This window comes from Micropterus dolomieu, linkage group LG01 (assembly GCF_021292245.1).
Source record: "Micropterus dolomieu isolate WLL.071019.BEF.003 ecotype Adirondacks linkage group LG01, ASM2129224v1, whole genome shotgun sequence".
NCBI classification, from domain to species: Eukaryota; Metazoa; Chordata; class Actinopteri; order Centrarchiformes; family Centrarchidae; genus Micropterus; species Micropterus dolomieu.
In genome coordinates this window covers 29,751,897-29,768,856 of record NC_060150.1, presented here as the reverse complement: position 1 = coordinate 29,768,856, position 16,960 = coordinate 29,751,897, and the positions used below count along the sequence as shown (strand labels likewise).

The 16,960-nt window shown below is 41.1% G+C and overlaps 1 protein-coding gene across 2 annotated transcripts in view; it reads left to right on the top strand.

The window, feature by feature from the left end:
• The window catches only part of LOC123979982 (matrix metalloproteinase-16-like), an 83,747-nt gene extending 67,015 nt beyond the window's left edge, over positions 1 to 16,732 (top strand). For both annotated transcript variants that reach the window (XM_046064098.1, XM_046064103.1), the window contains 4 exons: positions 2,765 to 2,903; positions 8,387 to 8,537; positions 9,617 to 9,732; positions 14,429 to 16,732. In XM_046064098.1, coding sequence (XP_045920054.1) covers positions 2,765 to 2,903; positions 8,387 to 8,537; positions 9,617 to 9,732; positions 14,429 to 14,763 — 741 coding nt within the window. In that variant the 3' untranslated portion in view covers positions 14,764 to 16,732. The remainder of the gene's footprint in view (positions 1 to 2,764; positions 2,904 to 8,386; positions 8,538 to 9,616; positions 9,733 to 14,428) is intronic.
• The last annotated feature ends 228 nt before the right edge of the window (positions 16,733 to 16,960 follow it).

The window sequence follows — 16,960 nt, the reverse complement described above, 5'->3', positions numbered from 1 at the left end:
AGGTCAGCAACACGGTCATCCTAACACCACGGCCTACCATATTCTCACCTCACGTTCATGCACACAGAAACCCACACACGGCAGCAGCAGATGCACCCACGGCTGACCTGGATGTCGGCAACGAACGAAGTTTTAGGTTTAATGCAATTCTTAGAGTTGGGCATAAGCAGGCCTTCCTGCTCTTGTTTGTTTGTTCTTTTTTTCCCATTTCTGCAAATGTTGTTATTATTATTCCTATTTATATATTATGTATAAATAAAATTGTTGTTTGTTTCACATGTTAATTCCCAACATTAAAATTAAATCTGAACATTCATATGATTAATAATGTGATAACTTGAGATGTAACTTGTAATGAGACAAAAAAGTGTCTTGTTCTCTTAGCAAAAAATATTTTTATTCCTCAGTTGACTCTTTGTCTGCATATTGAAATGTAATTCTTTGTGAGAGCCACTTGTTGATCATTTTACTTTACTAAAACAAGGTGGGAAAGTGATGATAATGTAACTGGGAAGGTTTATGTGAGGGTACTTAAGACTAGGGCTGCAGCTAACAATGATTTTAGTACTCAAAGCTTCTACAGATTATTTGCTGTTACTGTTACCTTGTCTGTTGTCTGCTCTGTGGACTTGATGCTAGACCGGATGCCGTCATGCTGTTGCAGTAGGCCAGACTGTTTTATTTTCTAAAAGTTATTTTCTTTTAGCTTGAAATAAGCCCATACTTTGGACACTTTCTTCTTTGTCCCTCGCTATTTCAAAATCATTGTGCAGTGGATAAATACTGTATACTGGTATAGCTCACCTAAAGTACTTCTACAGGTCATACTGTATGACTAAAAAGTGCAAACTAATTTTTATCTTATATTATCTTTATCATGGACTCCTAGGCACAAACAAGACCCACACTCCTCCTAAACAGGAGCAAGATACCTTTGTAGTGATTATGCATCTCTCTGTAGTCATTTTTGTCTCTTTATAGTCGAAATGTGTCTTTGTAGATGTTTTGTTACTCTTTAGAGTAGGCTTGCTTCTTTTTGTGGTTTTGTCTCTTTGTAGTTGTTTTGTGTCTCTTTGTAGTCATTTGGAGTCTCTTTCAGTCGTTTGATTGACTTCCCAACAAGAGGGTTGGTCATTTCAAACACAGGCTATTACCCAGGGGACCCCTGACCTCTTTCACGACAGACTTACAGTACATTTGTTAATTTGAGTATTAATTAAATACAAAGCGGTCACCATCATTTATCTGTTTTGAAGCTAAATGTTGTTGTGTAAACTCAGCAGGCCAGAAATATCCTGTGGTACAGTGATGTGTTGTTCAATATCAACTTTGAGCTCATATATCTCTCAGTAGAGTCGTTGGCAGGGCAATTTCTGCAGTTTGCGTTCCGCTTCACAAACTTTCCTCAATATTGAAAAAAAATCCGTAGAGAAAGTTTGTTAATTCCGTCACGCAGTCCAGAATTTATATTCCTGTAAAGAGCGGGCATGTATTCTCACACGCTGTGAGACAGCGTGACAAACCCTGCCCTTTCTCTCAAAGCAGAAACATGAACAATTTGAAGTTTAATATTTCCAACTTCTGCTAAGACTAAACTTGTTGTTATTATTCTAGACATTCCCATAATTGTCGGCTGAAATTTTCTGAAAAGTTTGCTCGCCTGAGCTTTATTTTCAGAGTGGGAGTGGGATGGTAGGGCTGGAGACAGAACGGTTTGACTTTATATAAAGTCAGAAAGATTCAAATGGGTCAGATTTCACAGTTTGATCTGTTTTCAATTATTGGGCCGGGCCGTGTACAGAAGAAAATGCTGAACATTTGAAATCTATGGAGGCAGTAGATATATTGCTAGAGAGGGAGAGGAAGAGAGGAGGAATTGGAATGAAAGAAGGGGGAAATGAAAAGACAGAGGAGGAAGAGTCCAGGGAGAGATGAGAATCCCAGAGAAACAATTGGATTAGACACAGAGAGAGAAGGAGAGCAGTGGAGAGAGTGTTTGATAAATGGGCTGTTTATTTAGCTTTCACTGTGAATGAGGCAGGGTGTGATGATGTGGGACGCCTCCTCTCTCTCTGTCGCTATGAGGTCAGGCCTTTTGGCCTGAGCGCTCAACGCGTTCAGGAGACGCAATTGGCCGTTCATTGCCAAAGGGTGGGACATCTCGCTGAGTCCTAATGGCTTTCACAGCTGGGTCTCCCCTCAGCTCCCTCTGTCATCAAGTTTCATCCAACATCAAGAAGACACACCTTCCACTTGGCCGCGCTCACGACCATCAGAAATCAAAGACTCTTGGCTTCACATAAAGCTCCTCACTATCACTTTGCCCCCGTTACTTGAAGAAATACGCACACCACATACTAGCCCTGTTTGTAATCTGTCCCAACCACAAAAGCTTAGGTAAGCAACCCATTCCAACTACAGAAGTTGAGAACCGCAGTCATAGTTGGTCAGTTGGTTTTACAAGAGACTTCAAGGATGAGGACTAAGTAGCCCTTTGACCACCTTTGGTTTGCATTTGAACCACATACATTTGGTGAAAGAGCTACTGCAGTGATTTGCATTTGAATAAAGTTAGGTAACTCACAAGAGACACATTAAAATTGAAGCCCCTATTATGGGTCAAGACAGGAAATTTAATTTGACCCTACCCACCTCCTTAAGGAAAATCTTTTTGGACAACTCTCTCCAGGGCCACAGAAGATGTGTTTGACCTTAATCAAGCTTTTTTTTCTGTTTCCTAACACTGTCCTCCGCTCCCTTTCAGGACCACTGGTTTTGGCGGGTGAGAGATAACTCAGTAATGCCCGGGTACCCCATGCTCATCAGTGTTTTCTGGCGCGGCCTGCCACCCAAGATAGATGCTGTTTACGAGAACAGCGAGGGCAAGTTTGTCTTCTTCAAAGGTAAGCTCATGTTCTTCACCACCATCATCACTGTTGTCACCACGCTGCTGTGTAAAGCTCTTCTCCATTAGCTTTCATTCATCTTCATCCAGTCCAGATATTGTGTCTCTTGTATCCTGGTTCATATTTTGCGTCTCATGTTGTCTATTGTGTGTGTTACTCATCCACTTGAACTTCCTAGATATGTTCTGTGTCATGTTGTCTTTTTGTATAAACTTTATGCGTGTGTTTTTTTCCTGCATGTTTTATATGTCTGTATATAAACAAAAGAGTTTTTTATTTACGATTTTGAAAAAATATCCCGCGATTAATTTTGATTGATATTGCAGTTGTGATACGATTTGCGATATTGGAGGGAGTGAGAATTTTTACATAATTATTCTCATTTTCATTGAAAAACATATTATATATGATGTCCAGGCAAGGACATCTCTGCAGTATTTAATTTAAAATGTTATTTTGTCACACATATCGCCTTTAAAAAGTATGGCGCCTCCTGTGATTTGATAATTTCGATAAGATTTCAGTTAATTGTTCATCCCCAGCTGGTAGTATATGTCCATCCATCCATCGTCAACCGCTTATCCTGCGTACAGGGTTGCGGGGGGTAGTATATGTTTTTGTTTAAATCTTCAACTGTAGCTAAACATAATTAGTATGCATTATACATGTCACTGTCACGGCATGTGCCAATGAGATTCAATACTTGCTGTCAGTCTTTGGTGATCCCTGATTTAGATGTTTTACCTTTCTGAAGAGATTTGTCTACATATTCAAATCTAGACTAAGCTGGCCCCAAAACACTGAGATTTAAAGCTAATTATGTCTGAAGCTGAGAAGCCACTTAAAAGAAACAGCAAACAAATATAGCAGTCCTGTAAACTCACATTTGCATAGACTCCAGAGAGGAAGAGAGAGAGACAGACAGGGGGGGGTGGGGGTATGAACGGAGACATGAGGACTTAATGAAAGTCTGCTGAGATAAAACTACAAGTTTCACTCAAACCAATTTCTATTTTCAGCACCAAACAATTCCTGGAAATGCAGACTACTGGTCCCGTGTGCACCACATACTCTGGAAGTTTGATTTCAGGGCCACCCTGCCCTCTTTCCTGGGCAAAGTGTGTAGCAACGAGATTGCACCCAAATTTAGAAAATTCATGCTAACAGAACTTTTTCATTTGAACACGCACACCTGATTCCCCAGAAGGCCTTATTCTGTCTGTCAAAACCTCTGTTGATTACAGAGATGAATGTAACTATATTTGAATAAGCAGGCATTACATTGATGTATTCCAGAGCTCATTGGAGTTTTAATGTACTGGTTTGGTTAGTGGGTTGCGACTGTTGGATTTGTATATAGGTAAAAGGGTAAATGTTTTGATTGTATTTTGTATTGCTGTTTTATGTTTGTACTGTCAGACTTGCTGTCCTGCTCCCTTTCTTGAGATTTTATCTCATTGAGTCTTTTCCCCTGGTTAAATTAAGGTTAAAAAAAAGAAATCAAAATGCCGCGCTCCAGGTCTTTGTCTAACAAGCCATTTTGAATATCCTCTAACAGCGCCTTGTCTGATGAATTCCCTTTAAATAAACACATAGGCTTTAGAAGAAGAAGAAGAAGAAGAAGAAGAATATATACTTTATTAATCCCGCAAGGGGAAATTCAATGTTTTCACTCTGTTATTATTGTTAGTATTTACACACAGGTCCGAAATACACACACATGACCCATAGCAACACATGGACAGATGTCAGAGTGAGGGGGCTGCCACTCAGTGCGGCGCCCCGAGCAGTTAGGGGTTCAGGGGCTTGCCCAAGGCCTCCTTCGGCAGAGTGAGCTTGCACTGAAGTCATGCCTGAGACCCTGATTAGCTTAGTGCTGTTAATGCGTCACAGAGCAGGTCAGTAAGCAGACACCACTGGTATACATTAGAGATTAATTCAGCATGTGTTCTTTATCCTAAACTGCAGCTTTGTGCCAATTTTGAGTCAGTATTTCCCTGTTTCCATTCTTCTGAGACACTGGATATGCGAGTCAAGAATGTGTATCTAGCTCATCATGTGAAAATGAAATGCAACAGTAGAAAGCATGCATGAAGCATGAAGAATTTCACTTAAAAGCGGTATATGTGCAAATATAACTACAGTATTTGACCTAAATCACAAGGTAAGAGGTTGCATTATAAATTCAATATTGAATGAATCAAACGCAATTTTGGCAGTACCAGGGTTACACAAAGGCAACCTACACATCCAGCAAGATCTATACGGCAACATGCATTTTCCTGGCAGGAGGTAGGATCCAATCAGAGCTTGATTGGTGCTTTTTATGTTAGAGGATCGACAGAGCTGCTTGCTTCATTTACCTCATGCAGACATCCAGATCATGTCTGAGAGTGTGTTATTTTAGATTAAAGCTAGACCCATAAATCGGCCAGGCCAATATGTCTCCCGGCATTAGCTTATTGCAGATATGTCAGTGTTGGCGTGTACATTACGAGATGGAACTCTCAGTAGAGAAATGCCAAAGACATGTTTGAAGTTCGTGTCAGCTTTACATAATTTGTCACAAGTTTCTCACATCCCCCTTAGTAACTGTTGTACATTTGTCAAGCTTTTCATTTTGGCCATTACAATGATAACGGTGACAGATTTACCACTCGGAATATTCACAAAACAATGGGTCTCTGACTTCATACAGAGATAAACATAAACCGGCTTCTTCGGAGGACTGTGAATTTTGAGGCAGAAAAGACGACTGACACTAGCAGATTTTATCAGCTGGAGCTAGTAAGTGTCAACTAATGCTAATGCTGAAACGTTAAATAAGTGAGTTTGGCAAATGTAATACCATGTAGTTTAGCTATACCGTAGTTGTTGGAGTATCAACTTTCCCCAAACCAAATAAAGAGCACGCCAGAGCTGCTGCTAGCTAGCTTGGTTAACAAGGTGCATCCATGTTACACGTTAACTTTGATTTTTACCTGGATGCTAATTTTGGCTTTCCAAAAACAGACTTAAGACAAAATGTACTTGCCGGAAAACATGAACTGCCAAGTCCTAATACGTTTTTTCAACTGAGCTAGTTAAATTTCCACAGAGCAGTGGATACAAGTCACCTCCAGCCTAACTGACAGGTCACCATGGTAGTGACTTGTCAGTCACAAGATAGCCACTCCCTAAAGCATTGCTTTATCATCTATTTTACTCTAATTAGGACCATCATGCTGTATTGAAGAATACTTGAAACTAACGATTGAGATCATAAACTCATTAGGAAAGTGTTTACTGAGGTAATAAATGAAGTGAGAAGTAGGGTTGGGGAGTTTGGTGCTCCCTCAATACTGGACCAATTTGGAAAAATGTTGTCCCAATTAGTCCCATAGACACAAAACATGGGTTGACAAATAACGAAGTTACCCTTTAATAAAAAAACATTTACAAGTCAGGAACAAAGATTTAGGTCATACACAAAATCTTGGAAAAGTCAAGCAATTTTACCTCAGGGTCACGTAGGGAATTTTGCTGTGGGTGCGTATGATTATGCAAAACAATTTCAGTACACATATGCACATGTGTGCTTCATTTGACTGTACTGTATATGTTTATGTGTGTGGCCTTTGTACAGAGGAGGGGTCTCTTTTTTGGAACAAATCCTTTATAACTCACTTTATACACTGTCGAGGGCAAGCGGGGGATTAGTTGTTACACTGCAGCAGATGCCGGAGCCGCCACTACATCAAAGCAGCCCTCGCAGCTCTGAAGATGAAGCCAGACTTTTATGTAGAAGGCTATGCAAGTCGACTCCAATTTTAAGGGAAGTGAGGAGAATCCCATTTTATGTAGCATAGAGAGAGAGAAGGGATAGTTTTTGTTGTTGTTGTTGTTGTTTTGTGAATCAAAACTCATTCTTTTTGGGGATGTGGGGACTCTATTAATCTCAGGGTGTGGTGTGTGTCTGTGTGTGTGTCAGAGCCAGAGGAAGTGTGACCCAGAATGAGTGGAGCACTGTAAGAGAAAGATGTGAAATGACAGGAATTTCCTTTCCAAAAAGAGGTCACTACATTTAGCCAACACTCCTACTGTTCCTTCCTCCTTTATATCTATAAATCTCCCTCCTTCACCTCAGACATATAGTGTAAATACTTCGTTAAAGTTAAATGTCAGATGCGTGGCCTTTTTAAAGCAAGAGAATAAGTGCAAATGTTGCTGGGATCATGTCTGCTCTATTTTACGCCCATTTCCTGTATTTGTTAAAGAAAAGTGCACAGGTCATCTTAAAGCTGACCTTGCAAAAGTTCATCATGGTCTGTCAGAGTCCCTGGTGATTAATCAGACACCAGATAGGAGTATGAATCTGCCCAGAAACATAAAAACGTCTGGGTTAATCTACCATTTAAGTAGACAAAAAAGTCAAAATAAACCTGATTCATTAAAAAAGTTAGTTACGGAAGTGTGTTGCATATTGTATATTTATACTCTGCTAGTTTCCTCTATCTGCAAAAGTTAGACAAACTTGTTTTCACTTTCATGTTTTTCCAGCGTACTTTCCATCTTTCCATCAACAAAACTTTTCTACCTGAGGGGTTTAGATTCCAAAGAGAGACACATTTATTTTTGTCAGATTATCGAAAGACTGTGTAGAAGTATTTCTATTTCACAGATATTATCATGTTCATGATGTTTGTGATGAATATTGTCCCCCCTGCATGGAATGTTGGGTGTTGACAGCCTGAGGCCACATTGCAGTTATTAATCAAATGAAATTGTCGGAAAAAAAGGGAAGGCCATGTTTGTACATGAGTCAGTAAAGAATGATAAGCTTTGTTTTTCCTCTCCACCTTTGTCATTCCACCTCTTTCTTTCTCTCTTCTAACACACTACTCTTCCACCCACCTACCCACCCTCCCCTCACTTCCTCCTGCTACACCATCACCTCCACCAGTGACGAAGAAAAGCACTTCCTGGGGTCACACTGTGTCAAAAATGTTCTGTTTAACCTAATTACTCCACAGGAAGGAAGGATGGAGGGTTAGCGGTAAACTGAGAAAACGACAACAATACATGTTTTTTAATTTCTCAACATGTCTCAGGTATTTGCTTGGCTTCTTGGGGCTAGGAAACTTTAAAAAATCGTTTTAATGTGACTCTTTTGTCGCCAATTTTCCCACAAGGGTCGTCAGTTTCTTTATTTTTCTTAGCTGAGCAGTTACAGGCTCAGGCTCCAGCACCAAAAAGTTCCCGGAGTACCTATAAGCAAGGGCAAGGAGAATGTGTCACCATGTCTGTGTCCTGTTTTAAATTAGGAAACATCAACATCAAAGACAGTAATACAAGGCAACAGGTTATTGCCCGCCATTTGTTAGAAGCCTTGTATCTGTCCTTGTAAATCTGCCCTTCTCATGTGGTGTTCCTGGAGGGTAATCCCAGCTGTTACTTGTCCTTCTTCTAATTTATTTTTCCCTCTCCTTCATGATGTGCAGGGAAGCAGTTCTGGGTTTTTAAGGACACGGTGTTGCAGGCTGGATACCCCAAGGACATCACCCAGTTTGGCCATGGCATGCCGGCCCAGAGCATCGAGACCGCTGTGTGGTGGGAGGATGTGGCCAAGACCTACTTCTTTAAAGGGGACAGGTGGGCACAACACTGTTAAACAACACGGAACCATAAGGAACCTTCAAAACTTCAATTATTAAGAAATGAGGCAGCTGCCAGTTACCACTATCTAAAAAATACCAAAAAAATGCTCTTTCCCATTTGACTTATGACAGAACTGCAGATACAAGCATTATAGATACAAGCACTTGTGTATATATTTCATTTATTTGTATGGGTCATTGATGATTTTAAACATTTATGTTACCATTTCGTGTATTGTACGACAGCTAGCTAAAAGCAGTTCCTTGGCAGGTCACAATTTGACCAATGAGGTTTTGCAGTTTTAATTTTACATTACTTTACATTTACTAATTTAGCGCTTTTATCTAAACAGACTTACACTTGCTATATATATCAGAGGTCGCACGCCTCTGGAGCAACTAGGGGTTAAGTGTCTTGCTCAGAGACACATTGGTGGATGTGTCAGAGTGGGAATCGAACCCATAAACCCCAATTTTAGTCAGCCTATACAAAAACCAGTGACAAATTAAAGGAAAACAAGCATCCAGAACAGCTTCAGTGCTGCTCGACAAAGAAGTCAGAGGAACTCTAGTGGAGGGATGGAACACCATTCTCCCAAAAGATATTCCTTGGTCATGGAAATCCTGTAAAGGCCATGGAATTTAAAAATCCTATTTTACAGGTCTGGAAAAGTTATGGAATTAAGTGCAGCCATTGAAATATTTGGAAAAGCCAAGAAAATAGTTTTTTTCATATCGAGGCACATGAGATATAGGAGAAATTATATCTTATCACAATCATATATAGTCTATATATGTATATATAGTCGCTGTCTAACTTGTCTGGTGACTTGAAGGTTGTTGCTTATGATTTGCAATTAAGTTTTGTACTCCAATAATGTTGGGGGACTTGCAAGAGAAAGAATGGTGATAGTTGAAGCAGCAGAGGCAAAGCTATACTCATATGTGGTGTTAAGATACACGATATGAGCATAAAATACCAGTCTGTTCACAATTCGACCTATTTACTCCTGCATTCATAGACATACAGAACTTGCTTTGTCTTCCTGCGGCTCATCATTTGTTCCTGTTTAGGTACTGGCGCTACAATGAAGAAATGAGAACCATGGACCCTGGCTATCCCAAGCCCATCACAGTGTGGAGAGGTGTGCCTGATTCGCCACAGGGAGCCTTCGTCGACAAAGCCAACGGTACGTTTTGTCCTGCCCGATACTCTGATTTGGCAATAACAGTGCGGTTAATGTGCCAGGCAGCATTGATTTCAGCTGGTCACCAGCACACGCTGTGTGGGAGGTAAACTAGGGTAGCATTGACTGAAATTTGCCCCAGTTATTACGCTCAGTCTCAGTGAGTGGCACGCTTCCATACATGCACATCAGGGGAAATAGGCTGATAGAGAGCGTTTGAGTATAGCAAATGAAGGATGAAAAGAGGTCGGTTTATCCAGAAATGCCTCTTTTTTTTTTATTGTTTCAAAAGCAGAATGTTCTATAATCAGTCCATCCCGCTCAGTGTGCCACAAGACCCAGTTGGAGCAGGATTGTGGAAAACAGAAAGGACAAGACCACCGCTGGGCACTTATTCCGGTTTAAGCCAGTTGGCCCTCGCCAAGGGTGGGGAGGCGGGATTTATAACTCTCAAAGAGCTCACCCATTGGCCAGTCAGGTAGTGTGAAGAGGGAAAACACTTTTCCCATTGGATGTATTATGCGGGTTTGGGCCTGGGGTGGAAAAAGCAGGGCAGGTGGTGCTGAACGATCTGGCCATCTGTGCCTTGGATCTGTTGCCAGATCTGTAGCCAGGCGTGTCTGCCCGGCGAGTCCAGGTGGAGCGGGCATCTATCGGAGCATGAAGGGTGGATTGATGTCCAAGGGGATGATGGGTGTTTGCGTGCTACCCACGTGTTTCCACTTGTATATGCGTCGGCTAGCATTTATTTGGCGGGCGTCCTGTTTGCAGAGACAGTGTGTCAAGTGGCACACTCATAACATTGACCCAGATAACCAGCTATAATAGATTGTGCTGCTGCCGCCGATGGTTGTATGTGAGGTAACACGTTTCAGAGTAGGCACCCCAGGGTGACATTGACCTGGCTGTAACCCACAATAGCCCAGGCTGTCTCACCTTTCGTCCTTCTTCCCCTCTCTCTCCCTCTCTTAATAATGTCTTCAGTATTGAGCAAAGGTTTTAGGCAGGTGTGGAAAAAATGCTGGAAAGTAAGAATGCTTTCAAAAATAGACATGTTAATAGATTATATTTTCCAATTAACAAAATGCAAAGTGAGTGAACACAAGAAAAATCTCAATCAAATCAGTATTTGGTGTGACCACCTTTTGTCTTAAAATCAGTGTCAGTTCTTCTACTTACACGCGCACAAAGTCAGGGATTTTGGAGGCATATCGACATCTGTATGATTAAACAATTACACCAAATAGCGGCTGTTTTTCAACAATTCAATACATAGGTTGAAACACAATCACTAACTGAGGTGAGGTCGCTGAAGACAGTCTACTGTCAAAAGTCATTCACCAAGTCAAGACTGAATACAGCAACAAGACACAAGGTAGTTAAACTGCATCAGCAAGGTCTCTGTCAGGCAGACATTTCAAGGCAGACACAAGTTTCCAGATGTGCTGTCTTCTGAAGAAGCATAAAGAAACAGGTAACATTGAGCACTGTAGACACTGGCTGGAGCAGAAGGCAGGTGATTTTTTATTTTTTTGCCAAAGCACTGGAGAACGGTACAAGAATGAGTGTCTGCAGGCAACACAAAAGCATGGTAGAGGTTCCTTGCAAGTTTGGAATTGCATTTCTGCAAACGGAGTTGGGGATTTGGTGAGAATGAATGGCCTCCTTAATGCTTAGAAGTACAGGCAGATACTTATCCATCATGCAGTACCATCAGAGAGGCATCTGATTGGCCCTACATTTATTCTGCAGCATGACAATTACCCCAAACATACAGCGAAAGTTATTAAGAACTATCTTCAGCATAAAGAAGAACAAGGTGAAGTGATGGTATGGCCCCCACAGAGCCCTGATCTCAACATCATCCAGTCTCACTGGGATTACATGAAAGAGAGAAGCAACTGAGGCTGCCTAAATCCACAGAAGGACTGTGGGGAGCTCTCCAAGATGATGGGCCAACCCACCTGCCAAGTTCCTTCAAAAACTCTGTGCATGTGTACCTAGAAGAATTCATGCTGTTTGAAGGCAAAGGGTAGTCACACTAAATATTGATTTGATTTAGATTTTTCTTCTGTGCACTCTCTTTGTGTTTTGTAAAATCATAAATATAATCCATTAACATGTCTATTTTTGAACGCATTCTTACTTTATAGCAGCTTCTTCCACACCTGCTGGAACGTTTGCACAGTGTATATAATATCATCTCTAAATATGTCTCTAAATCACACTTCAGTTGTGTTAAATGTAGGAGAAAAGTGTATCAGAAGCTCCCAAGCTCTCAGCTGAACTCTAAATGAGAGTTTGAAGACTATTGTGTGTAGATTGGTTTGTGTTTCATTGCCTACTACTCTGAGTACCTAGCCGTGCCTCTTTATGAAACAAGCTACTTGGCGTACAGTAATGACAGACAATTAGCTTAGCTTAGCATAAAGACTGGAAGCAGGGGGAAACAGCTAGCCTCCACAGTTAAAAAATAAGCGCACCAGAAATTCTAAAGCTTTATAATGAACAAATTGTAACACAGAATGCTGTTTACAGTAATGGAGGGCGCTGCCGAAGGAGTTAGACAAAACACAATGTAAAAGATACATGTTCTATGGACCAAGCCGAGCTAGCTGTTTCCCCCTGCTTCCAGTCTTTATGCTAAGCTAATTATTTGGCTAAGCTAATGGCTTCCTGGCTCATTCTTCTCTCTGCAAGAAAGCCAGTGAGTGCTTTTCCCCAAATGATCTCTCTGATTTAAATTAGTTATAAATTAGTTGTAAGATGTCAGTTGCGTAGGCACACAGTCTGCATGGCATTAAAAACACAGTTAACCATCAAAAATAATAATAATCTAATAATAAAATCTCAATCCGACTGGAAATTTAGAGCATTTCCTGCCCTATTTTCCTAGAGAAGAGTCTGCGTGAATAATAAATGGCGAGAAAGAAAGTGTAAAGGGGAGCCAGCGAGGAAGAGGAGGGCTTGAGAATTCATCCATGCTGTCATGCTCAGTTTTACACAGCATATACAGTACTTTCCCAATAAGCATTTCAGGGACAGTGACTCGCGGGAGGCAAGTTATTATCATGGCACAGGGAACAAAAGTAATTTCACAACTTTTTTATGCCTTTTCTCAAACTTGATAAATGTTGTATTGCAAATGTATTGTCAAAATGTTTGCTGCAATGTGTTTGATAGAGTAATAACAAGTAATAAAGACCCAAGACATTTGTTTTTAGCTTCTGTCACCATTTTCATTGCTCTCGACACAAACACGGAGGGACAAGTGTTCCCAAGTGAAATAACCCATCATCAAAAAATGAACACTGACTCACTGTGTAAGGAGACGTGCACAGCAGACATTCCCGTTACTCTTGTGATTTGAAAAGCGCCACAGCAGCTTGGATCTCGATGACATTTGTTGTGCTGTTGTGTGATATTAGCTGTGGGGTTTGGCTCCTGGTTGGGTGTGTTCTCTCTTTTATGACCAGATATAATTAGTCCCGAGGGGCAGTCACAGACATCTCAGCTGAACAATAGAGCTGAAACAGAAACAATGGCTCAAAAGCAGAGCATCAGACACAATTGTTTGAGGTGAGCTTGTTTCACTGTACTGGCAGGTTATCGTCACTTCAGTTTCACTTCAATCACTTTTCTTGTTCTTGTTTTTTTCTGCTGATAGGAAAGGCAGCTGTCCCGAGGCAAAGTTTGTTCCGTATTTTAATTAGAAAGAAAACGCTCTCCCTGAATTGAAAGTGAGCTGAACTTTGCCCTGCTCGGCACAACCCTTAAAGACAGAAAAAGTCAATCAAGTAATTTTTAGTATTTTTTGTTGTTTTGGCAACCAAACAAACCAAAATGGTCCCAACACTAAGCTCAGTGGTGTAATGTAATGATAAGTACATTTACTCAAGTATTATACTTAAGTAAAATATTAAGGTACTTGAACATATTTCCATTTTCTAAGAATTATTACTTCTACTCCACTACATTTCACAGGGAAAACTTGTACTAGTTACTTCCCAAAATGCTGCTGATGCTGCTAAAATGTCTATGTTAATGCATCAGAAATAATATTCAAATAATATAACACAGAAGGAACAATCTGTTGCATAGTAAGCACTGTTACTTTTTATACTTTAAGTAAATTTTTGCTAATGTGACTTATGCACTTTTCCCTAGTTTTGTTTTAAAAGCATGACTTTTACTTGTACCTTAATGGAGTATCAATAAACTGTGGTATTAGTACTTACTGAAGAATCAAATGTAAATACTTCTTTCACCACTGACTGAGATATTAATATAATTGGCCAACAAGACACTTGATGTAGCTGGTAACGTTTCCATCACTTGACATAAGTGTCTTTGGTTTATCCAGTTAATTTTGAGAGGAGAGGCTAGTTGTCCAGTTATCGCTTTGGCTTATCTTGATTCTAATTTTATTTACTGTTTTTGAATAACAGCTGAACACCCACTGAAAAGTTTTGCTGACCTCCGGTGGTCTAACTTGCAGCAGTGATTAACAGTAGACGCTGTCTCAGTACACCGTGTCATCACAAAGCCTCCCATCATGCCTATCAGTGAAACCTTTAGAGTAACTTAACACCAGGCTGAAAATCTGTGTTTCACTGTCCCATGTTGTTCAGTCTTCTCAAAGACCACAGATAACAACGTACTTACAGGTTTCTGCTTCTCCTTTATTTCCCACCCTCAGGTTTCACCTACTTCTACAAGGGTAAGGAGTACTGGAAGTTTAACAACCAGTTCCTCCGGGTGGAGCCGGGCTACCCACGTTCCATCCTTAAGGACTTCATGGGCTGCGAGCTGACGCCAATTGACCCCGCCCGGCCGCCGGCCGATGACGGTAACTCGGACGTGGTGATCGAGCTGGACAACGAGGCGAACACAGTGAAGGCCATCGCCATTGTCATCCCCTGCGTGCTCGCACTGTGCCTGCTGGTGCTGATCTACACTGTGGTGCAGTTCAAGAGGAAGGGTACGCCACGCCACATACTGTACTGCAAACGCTCCATGCAGGAATGGGTCTGAAACGTCGGGACGAGATGAGAAGGTGGGGCAAGGGTGACAGATAAGACGGGTGAAAACAGGATGACAGCCCCCACTTTCACAGAGGAGGACAGTGGACATCTTTAGTGAAAACACGCGGCCACGCCTCCTCCTTTTTGGGTGATCTGAGCCCTCCGTTCAGACCCGCAGAAACAGCCAGACAGCCTGTTGGCAGCCCCTCACACATAAGGTGACCCCAGGACTTCAAGTTGACTCCGCTAACCCCCAGCCTTTTTAACAAACAGGGGAGCGGAGGGACACTTTGTGGGGGATCTTTGCCTGAAATGACCTTCAGTCCCAGTCAAAAAACAGGAGGGTCTGCATCACTTTGTATCTCAGAAACATGACTTCCCAGCCCATGCCTCTTTTTTTTCTTTGCCCGACTGCTCTTAAACAGAAGGAGGACATTCATGGGGACACGCACTCTTCCCACAGGGCACTGCATTGTCATCTATCATATCAGGTTGTTGACTAAACAACAGTTTTATATTTTCTGATCTGGTGCCCCTCCTCCCCGCCGAGTTAATCATATTACCATCAAACACGAGTTAATCATATTACCGATCTTCAGTCCTTTTTCTTTTGTTTTTCTAATTATTCTGAGAAAGGAGGTCCTCACTGTTCCCTTTAACACGTTCCTGAGGAAGAGACCAAACTAAACCAAATAAAACAATTTCATTTTGTTTATTTTGCTTTCTTTTTTTCTTTTATTTGTTCTCATTTCAGTCCATCCTTCCTTCCCTTCTCTGGATCCTTGCAGCGATTAAGAGTCGGGGAGCTTTGACTGTTGTGGCAGTCTGTTTTGAGACACAGGGGCCAAATTGTTCTGCAATATTTTAACTCGCCTTAATTATAGATCATACTACTTGTACTTGGTTTTGCTGTTCTTGGAGTTGTTGTTTTGTTTTTTTAAATTTGTATACCGCTTTTGTTTATTGTTTGTTTGTTTTTAACAGAAGCTAACTGAGGGCTTCTGGTGATTGTTTTTTGTTTGTTTTTTTCTGGATTTTATTACGTTACCCAGAATTCTCAGCACTGGTTTGCTGAGCCAGTCTGGACAGAACATACAGTAGGGTCAGCCTGTATTGAGAGTAATGTATTGTATCGTAAAAAAAAGATGTTGGAAAAGTTCTGGAGTTAAGCCACTATTGTTTGTGTGTTAAAATATTTGTTACTGTTACTTTTATCATTTTCATACAAACGGAATCAGGCTAATTATGAGCTTGAGTGTCTTGTTATTAGATTTGGTGATGTCATTTTTTTTGTCCCTGGGCCACATTCCCCTTGGTTTGAAGAAGTGCGCATCCAAAAAAGTCATTCTGTATGGTTATTTGTGAATGGACAGACCATTTTTTAAAAAAGAATCCTGTTGACTGCCTTGTTTGAGAGAGCTCACAGTTCCCAGAATGCTCTTGTCTCCTGACTGAGGACCCACAAAGTGAGACACCAAGTCAACATCAGTGCCTGTGTCAACGTGCATGCAAGCATTTACTGTACATCCAACTGGTTCTACTCAACGTGGCTTTGGAACCCCTCAAAAGCTGAGGAGGAAGTGTTCTCTTGAAAGTACTGTTTGCATTTATTTTTGTACATTTTAAGTGTACCCCAACCCTCCTCCCCTTACCTCCAGGTACAATGAAATTTAAGGGAAAAAACTTTAAAAGATTCAAGTGGTACATTTGGGAAATCTTTGGGAGATCTGATGGGTGATTGGCAAATTAAATTGGCCTCACCAAACCAACCAAACATGTAGGACATGTAGTCCTCGCTGTCTTGGCGAGCAGTCTTTGAATGTGTGTCTGTTTTCATGATTACATACTGGTTTTCCTTTCTTTCCTGTTTTCTGGTCAAAACAAATTGGACATCTCACAATGACTTCTTTGTGTAAGACTTTGGGACAACGGCAAAACATGTCCTGACAGAATGAATAAATTGATCAATATATGATTAAGAGCTGCCTTCGAACTCTGCTCGTCTTTTAACTTGTATGTACAGTATGTTCAGTGCAGGTCTGCGCTGTTTGTTTTCTCCACATCTGCTTTCACTGAGTGTTTGCGTGTGTTTGAGCTCATGGTTGTTTGTTATCTCTAACTCTTCGATGGTGTGCACCCTACAGCAGAGTGGTTTGAAAACCGACAGGAAGATGATGCCACGGTTTGAAACTTAAACAATAGGGAAC